This window comes from Apodemus sylvaticus, chromosome 22 (assembly GCF_947179515.1).
Source record: "Apodemus sylvaticus chromosome 22, mApoSyl1.1, whole genome shotgun sequence".
NCBI lineage: Eukaryota > Metazoa > Chordata > Mammalia > Rodentia > Muridae > Apodemus > Apodemus sylvaticus.
In genome coordinates, this window is record NC_067493.1 from 59,013,128 (window position 1) to 59,040,820 (window position 27,693).

Here is a 27,693-nt window from a genome sequence, read left to right on the forward strand (position 1 = left end):
CAGGGTTTCTCTGTGTTGCCCTTGCTGTCCTAGAACTCACTATGTAGACCAGACTGGCCTCACACAAGAGATCTACCTGTCTCTATCTCTCAAGTGCTGAAACTGAATGAGTGGCTCTATGCCTGGCTTGATACTTTTTTCTTTTAAGGAAATTACTATTATGAGAGAGAGAGAGAGAGAGAGAGAGAGAGAGAGAGAGAGAGAGAGAGAGAGAGAGAGAGAGAATGTGTGTGTGTGTGTGATGTGTCCATGCCATGGCACACATGTGGAAGTCAGAGGTCACCTCTGGAGAGCTGGTTCTCTATTTTCATCTTTGAGTTCCAGGGAGAGAACTCAGGTAGCCAGGCTTGCACAACAAATGCCTTCACTCATTGGCTGAGTCATGTCACCAGCCCTATTCTTACTTTTTTCTATGTAAGCATTATGATTCATATCATGCCTTCCACAAGCCAATTAATTTAATTTACCACAAATGTTCAGATAATCTATTTTTCCCCCAGGACATCATTCCTAGAGCTCTTCTATCACTCGATTCCCACAGCCAACTGGCCTTGAAGTCTGACCCTCCTGCCTTTGTCTACCAAGAACTGACACATATTATAGAGTGTATGTGTCACCATATCCTGCTTAAGACATTTATTTTTTAGAGAAATTACTATCCTATTAAAGATAGAGGACTTTGACATCCATTTGTAATTGAAAATGCAAGTGTTGTCAGAACAATAGCATGACCTAGTAGTGAACAGTTCTATTTAAATTACGCAAACAGAAAGAATTCTTGACTTTCATACAGAAAATGCAAGTTACTAAACCTGAGGCAGATCCACATACTTCTGCAAAAAGTGGGAACCTACCGCAGGCAACAGCCAACACAGCACAGAGCCCAAGAGGCCAAAGCATGCACAGAACAGCACAGTCTGACCTCTTTTCATCTTTTTTTGGGCAGGCTCCAATTCCTCATGGTCTTCAGTTTCCGACAAAGAAAAGGATGCTTCTCTGTCTTGGAAAACTGGAGAAAGGCTAGAGAGTTCACCATTTGCAATGAGTGAACTACATTCTTTTGGAGAGATGCTTATATTCCCAGGTCCTGTGAAAGGGGACAAATAAAGATTCTGATCTATCTGCTTTAGAATAAAGTCAAGAAAGAGTTATTTATTTAAACAAGTGCAGTTTGTGACCTTAATCTCAGCTTAAGAATGATGTATGTCTTATATACTCATCCGTGAATCATACCTTCAATGCACTAGAGGCCATCACTGTGCTAAGGAAGCTAGAGGCACATAGCACATTCACAGGGAAGGAAGGATAGGCAGGGAGGCCCACAACAGAATCATTCCTAAATACTGGGTCTAAAATGGACAACTGGACATTTTTGCAATTACAAAATGCATATTACATACTAAATACCCACAAAAAGAATGAAGCAGACACTTCTGACAGGGGTGAGGAGTGGACACTTCTGACAGGACACTTCTGACGGGTGAGGAGTACTGTCAGGAACTAGCTGACAGAGTTCTGACTTAAACAGGCAGAAGCTTAAGCATTACATGCAACTGTAATGAAGTTAGCTAAAAAGTCAGGAAAATTTTCATTATTCTCTATCTTATTCATGATATTATAGTACAATACATATATGCTTAATTATATTCAAATGATTATTAGTATTTGAAAAAGAAGAAACTGGTTTATACTATCTAAAGCAAAAAAGGGGAGGGGGAGGGGGAGAGGCAATGGAATTATTTTAGGAACAAACAATACTCATATACTACATAGGAACTCATATACTAAAAAAATAACAAGCTTCCCAGGCTACCTCCTGGTCCTGGAACCTATTCATCCTCTGATCTTCAAAGTCTTTTATGTTCAGCTTTTCATTTGAGAACAAAGATTATATAATAGTACTTCTATGAAAGGTCCCTGATAGGGGGACTGAATATACACAAGCCCTTATTATACTGTCTCACATCTAGTAGACACTAAGTAGTAACTATAATTGTGTCAGTATGACATATATATGTAGACAGTTTTCATTTAAAAAATTACACGAGGTATGAATGCACTTACCCATTTTAGAAAATCTGATTATTAGAAGATTAATAAAGCCTTGTCAGACTACATGCCATACACATGGATAGATGGAACAGAATACAAGTGTAATGATAAAGTAGGTTTTGAGTGTTTTTGTGTTTGTGTTGCTGGGGATCAAATAAAAAAGAAGGATAAGCCATGGGGACCAGGGCATGTAAACTGGTTCTAACAACACACAGTTTGGATAGACCTTGAAAACATTATAATACATGCAGGAGTCAGTCAGAAGACCACATACTGTATGACCAAGAACACAAATGTTTAGAACATGCAAATGCAGAGATACATGAGTTTTCATTTAGCTGACAGTGTTCTGTAATTAACAGTGATGGCCATATAACCTTATGAATGATACTTCAACTGAATGATATTTATAGTATCTAAATTATATTTAGATAAAATTATAAAAATGTTATATTACCCTGGTCCTTAATGTTTAGTCTTTCTCTTGGGAATAAGTCAGTGTACATGGCTACACAACACTCACTGATGAATGGATTTACTGCAGTTCAAGGAACAAAAACTGTGACTGTCATTGTGATTCCAACTCACCAGAGCTAGAGGAATGCTTTTGCCCTGCAGAGGTCAGCTCTGGCTCTGTAGAAGAGGTAGAGGCCGTGAGGGGGAGGTCTGATGTCGATGTTGATGGCTGTGGTTCCTCTAAGCATGTCTGAGCCATGGGTGACGATAGTGGAACCTGGAGGTGATCACCCTGCCCTGGACCTGAGGAATCTTTGGTCACATGGAACATATTTTCTTTATTGGCTTCTACAGGCACAAAAACAAGGGAACACTCACAACTTGGAAAGACACTAAGGGCCTCAAGGACCATCCTAGAACACAAAGCCTTGTACAAGACCCAGGCCTCTGCCATCCTTCCACTTACCAAGGGATGCTTCAGTCAAGCTCTGTTTGTCATTTAAAGATTCATAGAGGTATGCCACATCTAAAAGGAAATTAAACAAGTCAGGGCACAATGGCCCCTCAGGAAGTGTGATATCAGCTCTCCCCACCCTGCGATCACATCACAATCTGTCTCCAGATTATCTTCATTTACCATCTGATAACAACTTTTACCAGCTTAAGTGATCCTAATAAAAATGAATCACATTTACTAACCTAAGTATAAGAAAGCAACCAAAGGGGAAAATGGTCTCATAAGGGAGGCAAGGGTGAAAAAGACACACTTCACTATAACTGTGAAATAACTACTAGGCGGGCAGTGGTGGTGCACGCCTTTAATCCCAGCACTTGGGAAGCAGAGGCAGGCGGATTTCTGAGTTCGAGGCCAGTTTCTGGTCTACAGAGTGAGTTCCAGGACAGCCAGGGCTACACAGAGAAACCCTGTCTTCAAAAAAAAAAAAAAAAAAAAAAACCACTAGAAAGAAAAGATAAGATGCAAGAGCCTTCTGTGTGGCAAGAGGCTGGTTTTCCTTTAAGAGGACTTATTTATAGTGGTCCCAAGTATTTCAGGGTATCCTTCAAAGATTCTCCCAACTCTGCTTCTCCCACATGGAGCTATAGCCAGTCTAATGTTTACTGTCTCTTGTAAAGTGTCCAAAAGCAGCACTGCCAATGGCTTCTGGGCCCCGATTTAGGTTTTACTCCCATGCTCCAATTCTACTGCCCAGCCCAGCCCAGCCCATTTACTCCTCCTTGGCTGCCACTGTCAGATGTGCAGCTCCGGATGGCTTTCTTGAAGAAAGGCCCAGCTGAAGGGTCAGTACTCCATCCAAGTTCTTACACCAAGAACCCCCATAATTGTCACTTTCTATGGAGATGTCTTCTACACATGTTCTTTCTGAGGGTGTTTTCCAGCCTCAGCTAGATGGCTTTTCGGTGCAACACCTGGGAAAAAGTCTACACCAGTTAATTCTCCTCTCTTACTGTGTTCTGGCTCATTCTTCCTGTATACTAGATAGATGATATCCCCACTCTGTAAAGGGTATGTCTGCTTCTTAACAACTTGCAGCTTATTGATTACTGTTCCATTGGTGCTGTTAAAAAAAAAAAAACAACAAAAATGTAAGTTACTGCACTGAAAATAACTAAATAGGATAAACATTTTTTCTACCATATTAAGAAATTTGCTCAGCATTACTATTTTGAACATACTCAGAGGGAAAAAGACTATTTAACCATTTATATATGCAAGTATTACCTGACAATGATTTAGACAAAAAGGTTGCCTGTTACTACCCACATATAACAAAGTAGCAACCCAATTTTCTTTTTTCTTTTTTCTTTTGGTTTTTTTGGATTTCGTTTTTTTTCCCGAGACAGGGTTTCTCTATACAGCCCTGGCTGTCCTGGGACTTACTCTGTAGACCAGGCTGGCTTTGAACTCAGAAATCTGCCTGCCTCTGCTTCCCCGAGTGCTGGGATTACAGGCGTGCACCACCACCGCCCAGCGCAACCCAATTTTCTAATAGGTTTTCTCTTTTTCTTTTTCTGTAAAAATTACTTTTTACTCCTGTCCTATTTTTTAAGTATATGATTATTTTGCATGCATGCGTGCATGTGTGTAGGCCAGAAGAAGGCACTGGAACTCTTGGAACTGGACTTACATATGGTATTGAATGGTCATGTGGGTGTTGAGAATTGAACCTGGGTCATCTGCAATTCCAATGCAGATCTTTCTTGCATGCATCAAGGTGAATGCAGAGGCAGCACAGTGCTGTCATTTCCTTCTTTCCTGAGCTGTTGATAGCTCTGCCCCTTCTCTCCAATAACCAGTTCATTCTCTTCCCCCTCTCACTCTCCCCTGCCAGTTCATTCCTTACTGAGTACCAAAAGATGCATTCAGGACAAAAGTAAAACAAATTGTGGGCTTTCAACTGAAGGTGGTATGGCTCCTGTGCTCAAAAGACATGGTAACCCAATTATAATCACATTGCTAGATGGAGAACCACAGTACATGTCCTCGGTCCAGAGTATGGGGACAGGAAAGATTGTTTAGGGAAGAACTTTTAGGTGGCGACCTATTGGAAAGTCAGACAATAAGTACACGATGGCCAGAGAGTTGAGTGCACTGAACATAAAATACATTTTAACTGAACCAAGCTCGGCTCTGCAGCTTCATCCCTGAGCTCCAGCACTGGAAGAAATTTGTATTTCAGACTTGTACAATAATTCCCTCAGGTCAAGGAACAGCAAAGATTTTCCATAAAACACATGGCACTAGTTCAAATTCTGTGGTCACAAAGTCTCACTCCAACTACTCAGCCTTGCCACCACAGCACAACAGCAGCCAAGGGCAGGACATGAATGTGCAGGCACACCCGTGCCCCAGTAAGTCATCAAACAGCATGCAGACCTCAATCTTGACACAATCTTAACTGGCTTTCTGCAACCTCTAATTGCCATTTTCATAGCCTTTCTCAAATGAACCTCTGCTCTTAGGCTGAAGCCCAAATGCCCTGCTATTATTTCTATTTATCACCTGAACTGACCTTGTCCTTTTGCCTCTGCCTTGACTACCTGCTTGTTCTCTAGACCACCTCTGCCCCAGAAGGCAACACCTCTGACAGAAAAGAGATTATCCCAAGAGCATTCAGAAGGAATCAGACCACCAAGACCCACATTGGATTTTGAACCTCTACAACTATCAAAAGTAAGTCACCATTCTCATAAGCTATTAAGTTTGTGGCAACTTGTTGCCACAGAAAGATGGCTTTAGAACTAGCACCATTTTACAGTGTTAAGAGTTAAAAAAAAAATTCAATCTACTATCTATTAAAACAGAAAAAGACCATTAGTTCTTCTTAGAAAAACCTCTTCCCAGCTTCTATGCCTTGTGATCATGGTGCCTAATCTCTGCAAGTTATATACATCTGAAATCCCAGGACTCAGGAGACTTGTGGCAGGAGTATTATGAGTTCTGGGAGACTTGTGGCAGGAAGATCATGAGTTCTGGGTGGCCCAGAATTCAACAAAACAGTGATATTGTATGAAAACAAACGAACAATAAAGCAAAACAAAGTCCCTAAAACTTATCTAGCTGGTGTACAACTCAATGCACTGCCAGAAGGCCACCTATTGCTTGTACCAAATTTAAAACAAGCATATTCTGAAGCAAATGTTTCTCTTCAAAAGATAATCAGATGTAAATACACTTAGTAGATCACTTATCGTAAGAAAAAATCAGAGGAGGGAAATAATAAGCTTTCATGAGTAAATGGGATGTCTCGATCAAATCCTTCTCAAGGATCAGAGAAGCCTGCAGAAGAGGAGTTGAAAAGTGTATAAGAGCCAGTGGGGATGGAAGATACCAAGAAAACAAGGCCATCATATAAACTCATAGAAACTGAAGAAGCAGGCACGGACCTGCACAAGAAAGAAGTGGACGCATGTCCCCATCCCAACAGCTAGCTCCAGTGATAATCACTTGCAAATGAAAAATTAGTTTTCTCCAAGGAGGCCTCACTGGGAAAACAAACTACTCTACAGGGTAGACCACATACCCATCAGTAGATGTCAACAGAAAATGAACTCTGTTTTTATTGGCATCTTTGAAGGTTCCTTATCTCAAAATGTTGTGTCAGGCCTTTTTCTAGAAATTCAATTTTTATTTTTCATTTTTATTTATTTACTTTTATCCTACATACCTTCTGCATATATATCATAGTTTCTGATTTTGTGCTTTTATGGGATTCCTGAGTGTGTAAATGACTGTGTCTCCTTTTCTCTTGTGCTTTTTCTCAGATCTGTTTTGTCTTATTTGAATTGGTTTCCTTTTGTTTTATTTTATTATGTTTTATTATTATTTAGATGACTATTTTCTAATGAGACAGAATGGGTGTGGATCCAGATGGGAGGGAGGTAAGGAGAAGTACAGAGTGAGGAAACTGTAATCAGGAGAAAAAAAGAAAAAACTAGCAATGTATTTTAAATCTTATTTTTGAGACATGAGCTATCATACCACAATGTAACTGCACTGCCAGCTCCCTACCACCCCAGCTTACAAAGGGAAAGAGAAGACAAATTGCTCACCTGGTGTCTTCCAGTGTCACCTCACCAGATTTTTCATCCACTCTAAGTTTACAGTGATCTCCAGAGACTAGTTTATTGCTGGGGAAAGAGAGGTCACAGCCTAAAACAGATGGCAAGAAGACACTGGACATTACTGTGAGTTCTGTGAGCACTAACACCTTGCTTTTCCAGTCTGTGACCAATTGTGCCCATGGACACAAACAACCTTCAAATACTGAAGTGTTATCCTAAAGTAAAGGGATAGGATCTATATCCCAACCTTCTTCAACCCAGTCACCAGGAAGATATCCCAACATATCAGTGGCTTCTTCATGATAGTTTATCACACAAACAGCTCAACAGATAACAGTATCTAAAGTGTAAAACAAACAAAAAAAAACCTAAACTAAATTAAAGGGGCCTGATTAATTTTTTAATATTTTAAAATACTTCTCAAGTTTTTTCTCTATGAAAATTTGGGTTTCATAAATCATAAAACTGATGTAAAGACAGATGCAGAAAATATGATAAGCAAAGTATCATAGGGCATATATAAGAAAACATAAAACAAAGGGATCTTTATTAAATGCAAAGTGGGAAATACTAAAAAAATACATTAGTGCTTTCTTTAAATTATGGGAAGTATATGTGCTGACAGACTGCACCGCTAGAGCTCTTTTCTTTAAATGAAAACAAAAAGCTAGGCAAGAATCTCATACTGACGTACCCCACAGTCTATCATATGTTGAGGCCAGCCTGGGCTACATATCATAAGAGTGTCTCAAAATAAGGGTAAGGGGGACACAATGTCCCACATGAAATCACAATCTTATTCTGTTTCAACCTATGCTTTGACTTCATCCCTGACCTATGGGTGTAGCAGTGTTTGGCTACTTTGTGGGTTCTTTCTTCCACCCCTTCAATCCCTTAATAATAGATAAGAGAGAAAAAAAAAGATACAGAGGAGAGGGAGTGGCATTATCTTTAAACTATTTCCTGCTGATTAGGGGCATCCAGTTCCTTGAGGCAAATTTGATCTTTGCTATCAGGATAGCTATTTTCCTCTTCTTGTTTCTTATTTGGGCACAACTACTTAACAGCCAACAACAGCAACCAAGCAACAACCAACAACCCACCCTGCCTCTTGGAGCCCTAGCATCCATATACCCTTTGAAAAATCCCCAGAATTCCAACCAAATGTCACACAAGTTTAGAAACTATTTGCCACTGGCAAAATCACGCTCCTGCTAGGCATGAAGCAAGTCTTAGTCAGCTGCTGTGGACAATTTAAAGCAGCTCTGTATCTCCATACTATATTTTACAATATTTTTTTAAAGAAACAAAAATTATGTGCTGGAGAGATGGCTCAGTGGGTAAGAGCACTGACTGCTCTTCCAAAGGTCATGAGTTCAAATCCCAGCATCCACATGGTGACTCACAACCATCCGTAAAGAGATCTGACTCCCTCTTCTGGCATCTGAAGACAGCTATAGTGTACTTACATATAATAAATAAATAAATACTAAAAAAATAAACAAAAATTACAAAATTGCCACTATGTATGTGTTGATGGATCTGAAGACTTTACATTTGTCCCTCCTTGAACCACCAACTTTTATTGGCAGGAAAGGGAATGAATGAGCCAAGGCCAGGATCCCTCCCTTCATCTATCAGAGGAAGACCTCTGTAAGAAAAAAAGTCTAGATATCTAATAACTCAGAGAACCTGGGGATGAGTGTTTGTATAACATGCTGGACATTAACCAGGCTGCACAGCTGGCAATGTCCTGCTCCAGCCACTAGCTGATTTCTACAAGCTGCTGGCACTCCTAGATATCAACATACATGGTACCTAGATAGGCTTAGATGCTGCTGATCATTGCCTAGATTTGTGCCAACTGGGCTCTAAAGTAGACTTCTCTGCTACCATGCCTTCCAGGAATGTTTTCATGTCAAGCTACAGTGGAAACTTGATTTCAAGATTCTAAAGATCTTGTAAAGATGTTGCAGGTCAATAGGCTAAGACTTGCTTGTGTAGTTATTCCATATGGTGACCACCTGAGAGTCCAGCTACTTAGTTTCGTCTCGGTAGTTTTCCAACCCAATTACCTGGTAAAAGCAATCACAACTCAATCAGTATTTAGACAAGCTATATGCCTAGATTGGGCAAATCTCCTCACTGCTCTATTCCCATCTAAGTTATCCCATATAACTTGCGGGTTTTATCCAGGCCAGGTCTTCTCTCCCTCCTTTTCCACCTCCTCCAGTAGATCCTTTTTTTCTCCTGCCAAAACCTCTCAGATCCTTCTCCTACCCAATCATTGGCTCTAGCCTTTATTTGAAAAGTTAAGTAGGGAGAAGGTTCACAAGGCACCAGTACAGTGATTAGTCTGCAGCCCCTCCCAGGAGCAGAATTAGCATCAAAATACAAGCCCTGGGCTATCCACAGCAAGTTTGATTCAGCATTAGTTATCCATCCTTCCAGGTCTTCTCTGCCTCAATCTCATACTGTCTAGTCTCTTTTAGGATCATGGATAGGTCAATGCCCAAGGTAGAATACAAGTCCCTAGCAGTCTGATCAGATGCTTTGTGATTCTGCAGGCACACCAGTTTTTCTTCAACGCTTATAACCTACATTTCCAGGTTGTTCATGATCAGTTAACTGATGCTGGTTTTCAGACTCAGGCACAGGGTCTATTCTGATACATCTAAAAACTAATTCAGAAATCACCAGCAGCTAGATGGGTACTACCCATCTGTGGACAAATCTAGAGCTGCCAATGAAGGCAGCAAGAAACTTATTCTGAAGGTCCTCCATGGTCTTGCAGTAGTGGTAATGGTCAAAGAAGGTCTCAAGCCCCTGCTACTAGTATTAGCCTGCTGCTCACTCTGGTTTGACAGTCACTGAGTTTCTACATAGTGACCTTTGCATTCCCTGCCAGTAGCTCAACAAACCCAGCCAACATGCAAGCACAACTTAGCCACCAAAGAGGAAGACGAGGACATGAAAAGGTAAAAGACAGGTGTGGTCCAGCTAAGGCTCCATGGATGCTGAGTTCACAGGTTCTATCCAGGGCCCTGAAGGAGGAAGTAACTGACAAGTAGTGGAAGCTGTAGAAAGTCATGGTGAGGGTATTTGCCAGTGACATTGGCTTGAGGAGATAGAAATAGCAGAGTTAGAAGATTCTGTGCCGCGGTGGCAAATGCCTTTAATCCCAGCACTTGGGAGGCAGAGGCAGGGAGATCTCCAAGAGTTTGAAGTCAGAGCAGTTTACAAAGGAAGTTCCAAGATATCTAGGGTTGTTATACAGAAAAACCTTGTCTCAAAAAACAAACAAACAAAAAAAACCAACAAATAAACAAAAGGAAAAAAAGAAAAAAAAAACCACTACTTTTCTTCTCCTCTGGCATTCAAAGCCAATTCCATTTAAAATCCTGTAAAACTTTTAGTGTCAAGATCAGAGGACAACCTCCAGGAGTTAGCTCTAGCCTTCTATATAGCAGTATCAGCAAACTAGTGCAATGGCCTTTGCATTGTTAGTGAAAGTAATCAATGAAAGCATTTCTATTAGAAAGCAGATTTTTGTTTCTTGTTTTAACATGCAATGCAGTATCTTGCTATGGGTATTATGATAATGGGCTCTCTAATGTATGTGTATGCATGATCATGATCATTCTTGCGGAGGCAGACAGGGTCTCTCAATGAACCTAGAGCTTGAGAAGTCTGCAAAAGTAGTTCCAGCCAACAAGCTTGGATCCTCTGTCACTCCCTCTCCAGAACTAGGATTAGTCATGCACAACCAAACTTAGCTTTTTATGTAGGTGCTGGAAATTTAGATTCAGGTCCTCAAGCACTTTACCATCTAAGCTCTCTTATATGAGAGGTTACGTACAAACAGTTTATGTAAGATTTTATCAATCTTCCTAGCAAAATAAGGTGGACACAAAGTTATAGAAATGTACGTACTTGACCCAAAGCAATTGATGTTGGGATCTGTGTATGACTTTGTTCAAATTCTCAATTTCCTAGTTTCATTAAATAAAATATTCTAGTTCCTGGGACTTTGAGATCTTTTCAAATAGAAACCCTGCCATTATAAATTGCCCTCTGAGCACTGGTTTAACAGTGTCCTAGACTCCCAGTATATTCTTTGTCCTCATTTGTCACAAAAAGTCCCTGTGGCTTATTTTTTCATCCATCAACTGTTTAACAATGGTGTCAAATTTCTACATACCTTTCAGTTTTCCTTTTGTGATTGATTCCTAATTGCATTTCATTGAGAAAGACAAGTGTACAGTAATGAAGACAAGATCTTATTTTGAAGTATATATTTACAGATATATTTTATAAAGTTGTACTGAGAAGTGACTGATATTCATCATCAGACATCCAGAAGAGTAACTGCACAAATAAATAACTCCATTTTATGGAGAAAAAAAAAAAAAAGGAAAGCACGGTGTACCTGCTCCCAACCCCCATTATGTCTCAACAGCCCTGTACTTTTCCCACTTCAAGCCCCCTATAGGTTCCCCCAATCTAAACCCACTCTGACTAGGTCTTCGATCCTGATCTCTAGGCCTTCAGTCTCTTCCCAGTTGGTTACCCACTTTAGGTCCCTCTGCTCAATCCCTGTCTACCCCTTCAGCCTTTAACATCATCCTCACTCCACTCCGGCTTCCGCACCTCTCCTCCTTCCGATGGTCCACTCGCGTTTCCAAAGAAGGATTTGGGGTTCGCCCTCCTCTGCGCCTAGACGAAGAAGCCTCCCCCAGGGCTCCTGCGGTGGCGGCTGCTCTTCTTCCCGGTGTAGCTCCATAGGACTCACATCTACAGAGACCCAGAAACGCCGGCTCAGGGACTACTTCAAAAAACTCAGCACCGCTGCTAGCCTGGCCGCCGCCTCCCCAGCCGGGACCCCACCAGCCAGCCAGCTTACCCTCCGCCCTGCACGGATCCCGGAACCGGCCGCACAGTCGCCGCCACCGCTGTCAACAGACATCTCGGGTACCCCAGCTGATCCACGGGAGGCGAGGGGGAGGGTGCAGGGCGATACGCCCATTGATTGGCTGGCGGTGGTGCCCACAGAGAGTGAAGGCTAGAGCGGCGCCAGGAAAGGCTATCCAGAGGGGGCGGGGTGGAACGCTATGAGCCTGCGCAGACATGAGGCTGTGCCCCTGGTTGCCATGTTTGAAGCTGGCAGGTCACCTACCTTCCTGCAAAAGCACGGAAGTAGCTGTGGAGGGCGCCATGTTATATTTAGGCATAAAAGGACCCAGTAACTTCTAAATTGGAAGGTCCTTAAAACCTTGCTTGTAATACCTCTCCACCTTCGGATACGGTTTGCCTTTTAACCTGTAGCGAGATAAGGTGCTATTTTCATACATCAGATTACAAAATGTGGAAGCTTGGTACAGTGGGTCAGCACTTCGCAAGGAGCATTATTGTCAATTAGACTAGAAACTGGTAATTCGTCTCCGAGGGCAGATTTGCGATATCTTTCCACATTAAATCCTGTTTCTTAGAATCTTGTGTCATTCCCGAGTTTGAAAATACCTACAAATATTTACTCAAATACTTTCGAAAGGATATAAAGGGAAGTAGCAGTGGCTGCCTCTAGGGACATGGAGTTGTAAGAGTGTGAAAATTGCTGAAGGAAGATCCCAGGCTCATATAATATGCAAAGACAAAGAATATTTATTCTGCAGAAACAACGAGCATGTAGATCACATTTTTTTTTTTTTTTTTGAAATGGCGACCCCAGACAAAGGCGTGCAGTCCTTATAGCGAACCAGGGAAACTCTCTAAAAGGATTTGGTAATCTGTAATGTGATTGGCAGTGGCAAAAGCGGTGACATTCGTATAATTTTGATTGTCTACTGTGTTAGTTCTTCTATATAGAGAGGGTGAATTAGGAAATTAAAATTTTGATGGTGGGTGCTGGGGAGATGCAGGGGTAGGCTTCTGATTGGCTTGTGCCAGGTGAGGTCTGCGGTCTGCATTCCTATGTCATGAATATTTAACTAGAGGACTAGATAGGTCTGCCCATCACAGATGACATCTACTAGGACAAAATATTTTCCCATTCTTGTGATTATCTCCATGCTGTTCTGTGGGGGAAGGTTTTATGAGCTTGTATCTGGATTTTGTGATCTGTTCCTGGAGCTTGTCCCTTATGGCTTAGTTTCTGGGAGTTACGGTCTGTTCCCAGAGCTGGTGCCTATGGCCTTCTTTTCAAAATCAGGCCTGGTCCTTAAATGGAGACAAGTGGAGTTTATGTTGTCCTTTCAGAGTCAACATGGTGCTTACACTTGCATTCAACATTTATAGCCATTCCTAGCCTTCAGATAAGTGTGTTCAAAGAAGTGCTTCAGTAGATTATTTCATTGTTGAGTATCATGGATTTATAAAAGCCAGGATGGTAGAGTCTACTACATAACTAAGCTATCTGCTGTCTATTGTTCCTAAGCTCCCAAACTGAATAATATGTTACTGCAATGAACATTGTGTTGGGGTTCAGGACTGACCAGGTCCAGTGTCCACATTTGGGAACTGAACTGTAAACCCCAGTGAAGACTATAGGGTTTTTAAGCCTAAAATCTACAAATATCTGTGCCAAGTTATTCTACCACTCAGGATTTAGGATTAGAGGGTTTACTTAGGAACATGTTTTGTTGTATATTTATCCTGCTCCCATTGATTTGGGTATTCAACTGTAGCAGAGAGTTGACTTATCTAATATTCATGTCTTAACTTGCCACAGTACCCACGTACATATTGATTTCTGCCAAGTAGGATGTCAATTCCCAAGGAGGCTTTGGGAACTTATACTTTACTCAATCACTACTCAAAATGGAAATCTTATTCCAAATAACTTCTTATATTGGTGCAGGTGTTATGTTGAGGTCCATCCAAGGGGCAGCTTATAACTATGAAAGTTTATACACGATTGCAGGAAGAGCTATTGAGTGGTTGGTTCAGGTCCAAGCTTATTGTGAGTGACACAGTTCTATTGGCATATAACATGATTGCTTTCCAAGGGTATAGAACATAACAGACTATACAATCAACTATGTAGTCACCACTGGTAACATCATTTACTAAATTGTTGCTATGTAGTGCATAATACTGTAGTTGTATCATTCTGGGTTCTATCATTCAAATAAAAATAAAAAGTAGATTGATGTTCCCTGCATAGCAAGACCCATGAATTCTATGTTAATGGAGCCAGGGTACAGTTCATTTGGTGTGAATTCCTTGATAAAAAACAACACTGTACAGAATACAATGATGGTGAAATTAGTGAGTCTGTAGATGATAGCTTGTGTAGAAGCATTTTATACAGCGTAAGCAAATAAATATCCATGCTGTCATTCCAGTAAGAAAATATTGCCCCCTTCCCAAAGCAATGTTGTTAACTTGCTACCAGATCACTGGTTGGTTACCTTGGGGAAAGAAGCCATATCCAGAACTTTATGATGGACTTTGGTACTAACAGATTGAATACTCTATAGTGGCTACAGTGATGCAGACATAGACAAAACACCACAGACAAAAAAATTTTTAAAAAATCTGCTATACACAGTGATATGTGTTTTTACTTTCTCAAAAGGTGATTATCTGTATAAAAAATCTTGAAGCTTTGCTCCAAAACTATCTATGGGACTTGCCACAGGCTGTAAATCACATCCATGTTTGTTACTGTCAAATCAAACACCACTGCCTTTGCTGGGTCATGTAGCCCATATGGCAGAGCAGCCTGTATAAAAGCAGCAGCATCAACTGCTTCATTTCAGAGTCTCCTCTAACTGTTTTCTTTGCACTACAAGAATGATCTGTTTTGAGTATACACCCTCAAAATATAAGCTCAAGCTAGCCTGGAATTCATTATATATTTCAGGCTGCCTCGAATGTATGGGAATCCTCCTGGCTCAGTCTCCAAACTTCTGAGATTAGAGGTATGAACCACCACAGTCATCTGAAGGCAATGCCTCTAAAGCAGATACGTAGGAAATAATAGGGCATGGTGCTGCCTACATCTGACCTCTTTGGTAGTAGTTATTGTTCAATAAATTTACTGTTTCATATCATGTCTGAAGCAACTCTGGCTCAATTTTACAAGAGCTATTTTTCTTTCTGGCATGATGATGGTGGTGAGAACTGAGATGTTTTACTGGACTCTTTGCAATTTCATGGTTAGGCAGTAAGTGATAGATAAACCTACAGGGAAGACTCCTAGGATAATTCACCTTTAATTTTATGCTATAAGTGGAGGATATCAATAAGGATTCCTGTCCATAATCTTGTTTAAACATTTGCATCATGACCAGAAACTAAGCATGCTTAAAAATGCACCCTCCATGTGAAAACACGAGAAGGTTCCCTGAATGGAATTTTCATACTTTAGACGTGACTTCTTCCTTCTTCTTAGTTGTCATCTTTAGTCCTGCATAGGTAATCCTATCCTTTCTGTGGGTTGCTTAGCCAGATAAAGCACAGGCTTTATAAACTTTTTGGGTTGGGTTACTGCAGAGGTTTAGGTATAAGTTCCAGGTGGAAACTGATTCTAGGGCCATTAACATGTGCCCAAACTATAAAACTTTGGCATTTGCCACTTCCATTGTAATATTAAAACAAAGTGGAAATAAGGTATTTGTTAAGATTTTCACAAATGTTGATCTATGTTCTGTGAGAACTTGTACTAGTAGCAGATGCTTACGATTAGTAAATGTTCATTTGAACAAGAGAAAACGACACAGTCAAAACTTTAATTTCAATACCATTTAATAAGGACTAAAAGACTCAGTGGTTTAGAGCACTTGCAGCTAGCTTGTGCATTGTGTCCACATTTGATTCCCAACGCCCAAATGGTGGAATATAACGATCTATAACTCCTGTTCCAGGGGACATGATGCCCTCTTATACTCTCCACTGGTACCAGCATGGATCCAGTACACAAATATACATGTATGGAGGCAAAACACTCAAACATATCAAACTTTATATTTTTTAAAAAGAACATTTAATAAAGATGTGTGTTCAAAATTAAATCAACCAGAGATAAGCACTCTGGGTAATTACCATTTTTAAGTCTGAAATGCAAGGTGTGTTGTTAGCTGAAAGCTAGAAAGCTTCAGCCACACAAGAGAAGCTGCTAGCCACACAGAAGTGCCAAAATCCAGGCCCAGTAGAGAAACAGGAATGGGACAGATCTCACCTTTTACTGGTTCAAACCTAGGAAGAAGTTCTAGGGAATCTGTCTCTAGTAGTCAGAGACTGAGTTGCTAGATAAAGGTAGAGGGCCATCAACACAGAACCAGTACCACATACATTTTAAGTTGCTCCAAAAGCAGCTCACCAGAGTCCAAGGAACAGATGACACAGTCTGTTAAACTATATTAATTTAAGTCCTATTAAACACCTAGGTGCCTAGGAGCTTAAAATATGTTACAAGTACTTTGGTCCTAAACAGTCAATTTATTCAAACAAAGTATCTTAAACTATTTTTCATCTACCCATATAGCATTTATTTCCAGAATTCTTCATTCCCTATTCAAACTAATTCCAAATTTCTACTCTGAATTGTTTCCTGCAGCCCCGAACTTCCTTTGACATGTCTTCCTTGAGGCCCCTTTGTATTCTAATTTAAATCTCTGCCCAGGTGACAACATCCTTCTTCCTCTTCAGGTGTTTTAAACCTGTTCAGGTCATCACTAGTTCTTCCCAGTCTGGTGTGCATTACTGAGGTTTTCCATGCACTTCAGCCTTGGGCTCTTGGAACTTCTTCAAAATGCTTTTGTTTGTTTTGTTGTTGTTGTTTTAAAATCATATTTGGAACATTTCAGCTCTAAATAAGTTTTAGGTTTTTGAGACACAGTCACTACCTTCCTGTCCAACTTGACAAAAAGCTGAGCTGATCTGGCTCAAACACTTTTTCCCCCTCATTTTGCAGTGCAGGCAGTTGGACCAGTGTCTTGCTCAGGTCAGATAAATGCTACACCAACTAGCTCATATACCAGACTTCAAAGACATTTTTTTTTTTAGTTCTGTCTTCTCCTTTTGTATATCATTGGAATAGTTATTTTTGCTTATCAAGTTCACTGGTTTATTTTCAATGTCCAAAATTGCTTTTAATTCCACTTAAGCATAAAAAAAAATCCTTTTAGCGATGTTTTGATCTCTGTTAGTTCCACTTGAACTTTTAAAAAGTTTACACATACACACGCACACATTTAAAAGCCAAATCAACATAAGGAAAACAAGGTCTCACTGTGTAGCCCAACCTGACTAGGAACACACTGCAATCCTCTTGGTTAAAAAACAGAATTAAAGACAAGTGTCACAGATGACCTTGGAAATGTATCTTGACTCTCAGGTTTCACCAAATTTGTATTTAGTGATACTTTATTAATTACACTTGATCTTAGCCAAAAGCCTGAAAAACCACTCACAGACGCGCGCGCGCACACACTATACCTATACTATAAATATATATAATTTTTTAATATATTTGCAGACCTGATTTAGGTCTGTTTCTGTTGACAAATATTTCTTATGGTTATGAATAAGTTATATTTTCTTGCTTCTTTGTTTTTCTGTCTTCAAGACAGAGTTTCTTTGTATAACAGCCCTGGCTTTCCTCCCTCTTGAGTACTAGGATTAAAGGTGTGCATCACCATACCTGGCACTTTCTTGCTTCTTTGAATGTCTTTTTTTTATCTTTTGTTTTTTTTGAAAACTCATTATGTAGACCAGGCTGGTGTGGAACTCAGAGATCTGCCTGCCTCTGCTTCCAGAGTACTGGGATTAAGGGAACTGCCTGGTTTACCAGGTGACTTTTTATGCCAGACACTGTGGACCTACTGTAGGAATCATTAGTTCTAATTCTGAACCATCTGCTACTTGATGCCTATACTTTCCAAGTTGTTTCACCTCTGACTGGTAGTAACCAATTTCCTTCATTCAATGGGTCACTTACACTACTGCTTTCTGTCCGGGGCTTTCTATCTTGGCCTCAAGATGTTTCCTTTATCAGACAGATGTACAATCTTTGATTAACCAAAGGACTCAAGGGCTATCCTTCAGATTTATGATGTCCCCCTGCTGCAAAGTTCCATCTTCTCCAAGACTTTCCTCGGAACTTGTAGACACTGTGGCCTCCCCCAAAGCCAAGCCTGTCTTTGCAGTTCCGCAGAACCGAGTTTAGTTTTGTACATGAACACCTGAAAACTGACACCAGGCAATAGGCTGGATAATTATAGGGCTCAGCCCCATTTGCCTACCTCTGCTAGAGGCTACTAACTTGTGTTTATCTTATGTCCAAAAGTCACTGTTACTCAAGAGATGGATTCAGCTGGGCGGTGGTGGCACACGCCTTTAATCCCAGCACTTGGGAGGCAGAGGCAGGTGGATTTCTGAGTTTGAGGCCAGCCTGGTCTACAGAGTGAGTTCCAGGACAGCCAGGGCTAGACAGAGAAACCCTGTCTCGAAAAACCAAAAAAAAAAAAAAAAAGATGGAGTCAACTCAAGTGCCTAACTACATGAATAGAAAAGGCAAATACAATATGTGTACACAGGAGTATTATTCAGTCACCAAAGAGTGAATTTCTGGGGGCTGGAGAGATGGCTCAGTGGGTAAGAGCACTGAGTGCTCTTCTGAAGGTCCTGAGTTCAAATTCCAGCACCCACAAAGTGGCTCGCAACCATCCATAAAGAGATCTGACACCCTCTTCTGGTGTCTGAAGACAGCTACAGTGTACTTACATATAATAAATCTTTTTAAAAAAGAGTGAATTTCTGTGATTTGTAGAAATACATAAGGAACTCAAGGACACTATGTGATGTGAAATAAGTCCAACAACAAAAAAGACAAACACCATATAGATTTTAAACACTAGCAATGATCTTAAAGGAGAAAAGTCATTACTAGAACCTGGGGAGAATGTGGCAAGAGAATGGGTAGAGGATAGTAAATGAGTTAAGGTGTGCAACTATAGAGATTAGCTTCAAACGCTCCACAGCATAGCAGTGTAACTACACAAAACAAAACCAAGTACTTAAAATGAGCTAACAGAAACCAGGTATGCTGGTACATGTCTTTAATCCCAGCACTCAGTTGGTCGTGGCAGGCATGTCTTTGTGAGTTCAAAGCCAGTCTGGTCTACATAGGGAGTTTCAGGCCAGATAAGGCTATACAATGAAACCCTGTCTCAACAACAACATAAAGCTAGAAGAGAGGAATATTTTTGAATATTTCTAACAGAAAATGATAGATATACAAAGTAATATACATTCTGTCAATTACCCAGGTCTGATCAATACATATTATGCATGTATTATGTGTATTGAAATGACATACAGTACCCCAAAATACATACAACCTTTAGATGGCAATTAAAAACATTAAACAACATTTCACATATATCGTACAGTTTCTAGCTGTTTAAGGCAGGAGAGTCCATCTGGTCAATTATTGCTCCATAATAGAAAGGAGGCGTCTTCACAAATATACTTGCTGGTTAAAAGAGACAACTTTTTGCAGTAATTCATATATAATGAACACAATTCCCTCACAAAAATCACTTGAGAAGGGTCACACCAATTATACTCCTTGAATCATCAGTCTGAACTCTTACTCAGTGTATCCTTTGTTAGCATTCTTTAGTGGTCGATGGGTTGTCCCTTTCAGATGAGGTCTCTGGCTCACTTGCGATAATAGCTTTTCTCTTGTTTAATACTTGTAACTTCTGACTAGAGGCTCTAGCACTATCTCTAGAAGTACTGAAACCATTGTTTCCATAATAACTTATCTCAGGCGCACCAAGCTATGTCTTCTGGGAAAATACTTTTCCTGTCATCTGCCTCTACATACAGCCTTTTTCAGCAGTCATGGTCTCTATAGACTCTTCTGCATATTCTCAAGAACTGTTAGGGGAACATCTGAACCCAACAGCATCTATCCAAGCTCCCTGCATTTATATGGCCTTTATTATATGATCTTTTTGATGTCTGATAAGATGTGACTTCTTGTCGAAGACAGTACCACACTGACTGCACCTATAGCACTTATCTCTTGTATGAATTGGCTCATGTCTCATTAGATGTGATTTTCTAGTGAAAGATCTCCCACATTCACCACAAGTATAAGGTCTCTCACCTGTATGGATTTTCTGATGGATCATAAGCTGTGTCTTCTCAAAAAAAGCTTTTTCACAACCATTGCATTTATAGGTCTTCTCTCCTGTATGATGTCTCTGATGCTTAATGAGTTGAACCTTTTGAACAAATGCTTTACCACACTCATTGCATTCAAAGGGTTTCTCCCCTGTGTGAATTCGCTGATGCCGAAGGAGCTGTGGCTTCCATGCAAAGGCTTTTCCACAGTCACTGCATTCAAAGGGCTTTTCCCCGGTGTGGGTTCTCTTGTGATGAAGGAGGCTTGATTTCTCAGTGAAGGCTTTCCCACAGTCACCACATTTGTAGGGTTTCTCACCCGTATGTGTTCTCTGGTGCGATATTACGCTTGACCTCTGGGAGAAGGCCCTTCCACACAAATTGCATTTGTAAGGTTTCTCACCAGTGTGTGTTCTCTGATGTGTCAGGAGTGATGACTTTCCAGGGAATGTTTTTCCACACTCAGCACACCTATATGGTTTCTCTACTAAGTGAATTTTTTGATGTGTCAGGAGCTGTGACTTTTCAAGGAATTCTCTTCCACACTCAGCACACCTATGTGGTTTCTCTTCTAGGTGACTTTTTTGATGTGTCAGGAACTGTGACTTTCCAGGGAATGTTTTTCCACACTCAGCACACCTATATGGTTTCTCTACTAAGTGAATTTTTTGATGTGTCAGGAGCTGTGACTTTTCAAGGAATTCTCTTCCACACTCAGCACACCTATGCAGTTTCTCTCCTAAGTGACTTTTTTGATTTCTCATTAGCTGTGACTTTTTGAAAAAGGCTTTTTCACAGTCATAACACTGATAGTTCTTCTCTCCTGTATGGGTCATGCCATGTTTAGCAAGTTGTGGCTTTCTGATGAAGGCCTCACCACATTTCCTGCTTCCATGTGGTTTCTCTCCTGTGTGAATCCTTTGATGTCTAATGAGAAGTGAGTTCCTCCTGAAGGTTTTGTTACATTCACTACATACATAAGGTTTCTTCCCTCTATGTGACTGCCGATGAGTAATAAGTTGTGAATTCCAAAGGAAAGCTTTTTTACACTCACTACATTTATACGGTTTTTCTCCTGTATGTGTTCTTCGATGAATGAGAAGTTTCAATTTCTGAGAGAAAACTTTCCCACAATCACTGCAACAATAAGTTTTATTTATCGGGTGAATCATCTCCTGCCTATTTTGCTGTGGCTTCCTTCTGTAGACTTTTCTACGTGTACAGAGCTTCTGTCCAGTATGTGTTCTCTGTTGCTGAATGACCAGAGACTTCCCACTGAAAGCCTTCTGATGTTCATCACAGCCATCTGGTTCTTCTATTGAGTGAGTCTTTTGGTGAATAGCAAGCAGGGACTTTTGTGCAAAAGTTTTCCCACATCCATTGCACTGATAAGGCTTCTCTCCTGTGTGGTTTCTCTGATGTACAATAAGCTGTGATTTCTTGTTAAAAATTCTACCACATTCCATACATAAAAAGATTCCTGAATGTGTCATTTGATTTGTAACGAGCTGTGACTCATTATTCCTCACTTTTCTATACTTATTACAATCACAGGATTTTCTTTTACTGTAGGGTCTGTCAAATTTTAGATAAAATAATAATTTTTTACTGACTTTATTTTTTTTTCTTCCACAGTTACTTCTTGGAATAATAAAATTTAAAGGATTTTTTGGACTCTTTTCACATGTACCACATATATGGAATCTCATTTCTAAATAAACAGAGTTCATGCTTGACTGACATATTTCCTCCAAAACATTATCTCCATTGCCTCTCTCCATTCTTTTAAGCTTGTCTTGTTTATCTTGAGGCCATAGTTCAGAATAACTGTCTAGCCAGATTTCTGAAAAGAAAAAAGAAATGTACCACACTATATAAATTCTTCAATGACTGTATTTACAAATAAAACTTCTAAAATAAAGCCTACTATCCTGGAAAGAAGGTAAGCCCTCAAATAATATATATTAATTAGAACTAGTTGGTTTTCTGTTTTTGTTTGTTTTGGAAACAGTTTTACTATGTAGCTCACACAGACCTCAAACTAAAAATTCTTCCTGACTTAAATCTCATAAATACTAGAACTTCAGACATTTGTCTTGGATAATGAAACATGAAAATTAAATTTTGAATTACAAGTGTTATAAATATGCAGTAATTTTCGAGTATAAAGTACTCAAAGTATTTTTCAAGTATAATTTTCAAGCAGTATAAATATGCAGTATATTTTCCGAGTATACATCCAGACTCAGATGCAAAAGATTATAGAAAGCAGGTAATTGCTCAAACAAAATATACTGAAAACTGAGACTAAACAAATATAAACATTATAACACACTCTGCTTTTGAATGATGCAAAGCAAGTACAGGCTGCCAACTTTACATCTAAAAGATGAGATGCACTAATTTTCCATACCATAATTATATTATGAAAACCTGCAGTAGCTGGTAATGGTGACCCATATTTTTTAAAAAGGTTTTTTGACAAGGGGTTCCTCTGTGTAGCTCTGGATGTCCTGAAAATCCCTCTGTAGCCAGGCTGCCCTCAAACTCATGGTCGGTTGCAAGTGCCTTTATTAACTGAGCCATCTCAACACCTGCTCTGTAGGCCAGGCTGAGCTTAGACTTGTGGTGCTACTTCTGTCTCAGCCTCTCAAGTTTACTATTATCAAAGTTTGACATTTATCCCTTTTTAATTGGGCCAATAATTGAACCTATAAACAAATACATATAAACTATATAGATGATGCTAATAATAGAAGTTGTCGCAAACCATGAGAATGTTTTATATAACTTTAGAATGGGCAGATCAGAAGTTAAAGGTTATTCCTGATTACTTAACAAACTTGAGACCAGCCTGGAAGACCCTATTCAAAGAAAAAAGTATTTGTATTACATTAGGATAGTTATTTTTCCTTTTAAGTACAATTACTTCTGAATTTCACATGATGGTTTATTAAACTTGTTTGCTGGATTACTTTTTCTGTAATTTTGCTTGTTTTCTAGTAATGGAAATTGAAAAAAATGGCCTTGTGTAAGTTAGGCAAATCCATTCAGTCCTATCTGTTTCTCTCTCTCTCTCTCTCTCTCTCTCTCTCTCTCTCTCTCTCTCTCTCTCTCTCTCTCTCTCTCTCTCTCGGTTTTTTGGATTTGTTTTTTTCGAGACAGGGTTTCTCTGTATAGCCCTGGCTGTCCTAGAACTCACTCTGTAGACCAGGCTGGCCTCGAACTCAGAAATCCGCCTGCCTCTGCCTCTGCCTCTGCCTCCCAGTGTGCTGGCATTACAGGTGTGCGCCACCACTGCCCGGCCTCTGTTTCTCTTTTTGAGAGAAGAACTCACTATGAATTCTGGACTCAAATGCATGATAAAGTCTAGACTGGCTTCCAACTTACTCTTCTGTCTCTACTTCACAGGTGCTAAGATTAGACGTATATGCCTCCTCAGGTGGCTTTGCTGAATATTTTGAGGATTCTATTGAGTGTGTGTGTGTGTGTGTGTGTGTGTGTGTTTTGAGACAGAGTCCCTAAATGTAGACCTGGTTGTCTTGGAACTCTGTCTATAGATTAGGCTGGCCTCAAACTTACAGAGATCCACCTATTTCTACCTCCTGAGATCTGGAATTAAAGGCATATGCACCATGTCCAGATTACTGAATACTTGAAAGTGATGGTGTGGATCACTTTCCTCTGAGTATAACAGCAATATCACCCTTCACTGACTCAGTTGAGCTCTTTAACACAGGGCTTGATGATATTCCACCACAGAAGATGGTCATGTTGGCTAGGTTTGGGCAACTTAATACATGCTAGAGTCATCTGAGAAGAGGAAATCTCAAATGAGAAAAATTTCCCATCATATTTGTCTGTAGGCAAGGTTCTGGGACATTTTCTTGATTGATGATTGATGCGGAAGGGCCCAGCCCACCATGGGTAGATGGTCCTGGAGTGTCTAAGAAAAGAAACTGAGCAAACCAGGAGGAATAGGTCAATAAGTAGCACTCCTCCATACTTCAGTTCCATGATGGAAGACTTGCCAGGATTTCAAATAAAAAGCTATTACTCTTTTTCTGAGTGACAAGTTTGTTGGTGGGGAATAAAGATACTATCCAATTATCAAATATTAGAATTTGAGAGAAGGAACCAACCCGTGCTGCTGATATGAAGGTGAATGAAATAAAGATTTAATAGTCCATGTTTAGATATGAAGGAGAATGAAGTCTATAGATTTGTTTGTTTGGATTTTGTTTTTGTTGTTGTTTGGTTTGCTTTTTTGAGATAGAGTTTCTTGTATACCCCTGCTGTCCTGAAATTCACTCTGTATACCAGCCTGGCCTTGAACTCACAGAGATCTGCTTGCCTCGTCCTCCTGAGTTCTGGGATTAAAGCCAAGCACCACTACCATCTGGCTTAAATCTGGTAATTAAAAACAAGAATCATAAGATAAAATCAGAGTCTACCTGCAGAATTTACAGCAAGTCATTTTATGAACTATGAGAAAAATAGTAATTTTGTGGTTTTGTGATGTTATTTTTTGAGACAATACCTCATTTAGCCAATCAAACTCACTATATAGCTGAGGATAGCCTTCAACTCCATATCTCCCTGTCTCTACTTCCTAAGTGGTGGGAATAAAGGCATGCACTACTATGCCCAGACTCAAAGACTGTACTTTTAAAATAAAAAAATAAAGGGCTGGAGATATGACTCAGTGGTTAAAAACACGTGTTGCTCTTGCAAAAGATCCAGGTTTAGTTTCCAATACTCATATGGTGGCTCACAATCATTCATAACTTCAGTTCCAAGGGATATGATGCCTTCTTCTGACCTCCTTGAGCGCCAGGACACATGGTGCATATACACACATTCCAGTAAAATATTCACACTTGGGGCTGGAGCGATGGCTCAGCGGTTAAGAGCACTGGCTGCTTTTCCAGAGGTCCTGAGTTCAATTCCCAGCAACAACATGGTGGCTCACAACCATCTGTAATGGGATCTGATGCCCTCTTCTGGTGTGACTGAAGAGAGCAATGGTATATAATCATATACATTAAGTGAATAAATAAATCTTGAAAAAATATTCACGCATATAAAATAAATCTAAAAAATCCAAATAAGATTATAGAATATTTTTATCTAATCCCAGCTACTCAGGAGCCTTGCAAATTCAAATCCCATCCAGGAAACTTAGTGAGACTCAGTCTTAAAAAAAAAAAAAGCTAGAAGTCAGGCATGGCGGGTGATACATGCTTTTAATCTCAGTGCTTAGGAGAAAGAGTCAGGAGGATCACTGTGAGTTCAAAGCCAACCTGGTCAACAAAGTAAGTTCCAGAACAGCCAGTCAGGACTACTTAGTAAAACTGTCACAAAAAAAAAAAAAAAAAAAAAAAAGGAGTTGGGATTGTTCAGTAGTAGATTACTTGCATAGTATATGTAAAATACTGGCATCAATCCCTAGTACTGCAAACCCTGTGTATGTACAAACTCTAGTTAATCTAAATTGATGAATTGTAGTACATAATAATAAAACAATTGATTTATATATTTAAATGTTTAAGGATAAAATTGTATCAAAAAACCCTTAAACTAGGCATAATAGCTTTTACATATAATCCCAGCACTCTAAAGGCTAGGTAGGCAAAGTACCATGTGCACCAGGCTAGTCTGAGCTACATAGTGAATTTCAAGCCACCCAGGGTTGTTGACTGGGAATCCATATAAGAAAACTGAAAATGATTTAAGCTGGTTTGACTAAATTACACCACTGCTGCTATTGTGTGAGGCATATGTATGTTTCTACACTTTGTTTCTGTCCCATGTTGTCCTACAGAATCCTTAATTCTACCTATTTCTCCAAAGTAATAGTCCTACTTCCAGTCCAGTTAATAATTCTGACTTCAGCACAGCATCTAGCAATCTTTAAAAATTCTGACAGATTCAAAGTTTTATCATGATTTCTAGGACTTTATAGCCCCCCTTTTTCCCCTGACCCTTCTACCACATCTCATAATACTCTGAAATATTTAATTACAAAGATATTTTCTGCCCTGGGACCTTTGCCACCACAGATGTCTCAAGATTTAGGAACTTTAAATGAAATTTATGGACAACACTTCAAATGTACTCACCTGTTCCTTAAAGTTTTAAGACTTAATTTTCACCCTAATGTTTGTGATTTCTTACCTAAAAAGTTTTGACTTAGGATTTCTTCATCCATTATCTGTGACTCTTGCTGGTCTAGTTTAAAGGCTACATCAGGTTTGATGGTTTGATTACCTATAAATTAGAAGCAGAAAATTTGAGCCCCATTGCTTTAGTTGAGAGACTCAAACATAAAGGAATTTTATTATAAAGACCAGAAAATATAGGGCTGGAGAGATGGTTCAGTGGTTAAGAGAATTTGTCAGGGTTCAGCTCCCAGCATGGTGGTTCATATCATTTGTAGCTCTAGTTCGATGGAATTCAACCCACCTCTTCTGACCTCTGTGGGCACCAGACACGTATGTGATGCAAATGCATACAAGCAAATTACACATGCACACAAAATAACAAAATATATCTAAAAGAAAACATTAAAGACTATAAAATAAAACAAATGACTGAAAAAATCATTATATATATATGTAGAAATGAGATTTGAAATTTGAAACTAATATCTAAATCAGTAAACACATCAAAGAAATGCTTACTAGCCACACACTGAATTACAGCAGAAACTCTCACCCAAGAAGACAAGGCTGCTGCAGTTCTCCAACATCACATCTCTGAATAAACTCTTTTGAGTAGGGCTAAGCAGCTGCCACTCGTCCCAGGAGAAGTCTACAGCCACATCCTCAAATGATATCTGAAAAGCACAATCTCTGTTTGATGTGAAGTGACCCCCATGCAGCCTCACAGGACACAGGCTTGTCTCTGTGGCAGACAACTTAGTGGTCTCTGACTCCTAGCACTGGTGTTAGGCTTTTAAGTGTGGGCTGACCTCACTGACCACAGTTGAAGAGATAATTAACGGGTGGAAGAGATGGGATACTCTGTGATAGATTAGGTTCTCAGAGAATGTAACTTCCTTTTTAAGAGTTCTTTCTCTCCCTAGGAAAGTCTGGCAGTAACGCTGTAAGGGAACCTAGCACAGAGCCACATACAGCAAGAAACCAAGGCTCAAGCGTTCCGACAAGGATGTAAGAACTAGATCTTCTTCTTAGTGTGCCTTGAGATGGTCTCAATCTTTTTGAACATCTGCTGTTATGTGTTACTTAAGACTCTGTTCAAGAATCAAAGATATACATATCCAATAAACCACAGAAACTGTAAGATAAATGATTTTTTTTTCTCAGTAGATGAGCATTGGCACAATTAGTCACTCAGAGATGAATAAATACTATGATATACTAATATTACATCATACATTATATTTGAAGATGAAATAAAATGTTATTCAAGCCTGTAGTGAGTTGGGTGTGGTTGATTCAA

General features: G+C 39.7%; 2 protein-coding genes across 5 annotated transcripts in view; both read right to left on the reverse strand.

The window, feature by feature from the left end:
- Chfr (checkpoint with forkhead and ring finger domains) overlaps positions 1-12,108 on the reverse strand; it is a 32,655-nt gene extending 20,547 nt beyond the window's left edge. For 2 of the 4 annotated variants that reach the window (XM_052168001.1, XM_052168000.1), the window contains exons 1-7: positions 11,996-12,108; positions 11,743-11,886; positions 7,081-7,180; positions 3,976-4,085; positions 2,975-3,034; positions 2,641-2,856; positions 923-1,087 (exon numbers count right to left, since the gene is read on the reverse strand). In XM_052168001.1, coding sequence (XP_052023961.1) covers positions 923-1,087; positions 2,641-2,856; positions 2,975-3,034; positions 3,976-4,085; positions 7,081-7,180; positions 11,743-11,875 — 784 coding nt within the window. In that variant the 5' untranslated portion in view covers positions 11,876-11,886; positions 11,996-12,108. Of the gene's footprint in view, positions 1-922; positions 1,088-2,640; positions 2,857-2,974; positions 3,035-3,975; positions 4,086-7,080; positions 7,181-11,742; positions 11,887-11,995 lie in introns of those variants that run through there. The other 2 variants (XM_052168003.1, XM_052168002.1) reach the window with 2 other exon arrangements.
- A 6,827-nt stretch (positions 12,109-18,935) lies between these two features.
- Positions 18,936-26,494, reverse strand: Znf605 (zinc finger protein 605). The gene is made up of 2 exons (XM_052168120.1): positions 26,407-26,494; positions 18,936-22,072 (listed from the first exon to the last, which is right to left on the reverse strand). The coding sequence occupies exons 1-2, from the start codon at positions 26,438-26,440 to the stop codon at positions 20,031-20,033; spliced, it is 2,076 nt and encodes a 691-aa protein (XP_052024080.1). The 5' UTR covers positions 26,441-26,494; the 3' UTR covers positions 18,936-20,030.
- Positions 26,495-27,693: the final 1,199 nt, after the last annotated feature.

What these genes read in the sequence shown, in the direction of transcription:
- Znf605 (XM_052168120.1), bottom strand. Translation starts at nt 26,440, where the DNA reads ATGGATGAAGAAATCCTAAGTCAAAACTTTTTAG. An exon ending in CCTAAGTCAAAACTTTTTAG is followed by an intron (nt 22,073 to 26,406) that starts GTAAGAAATCAC and finishes TTTTCTTTTCAG; the next exon opens with AAATCTGGCTAGACAGTTAT.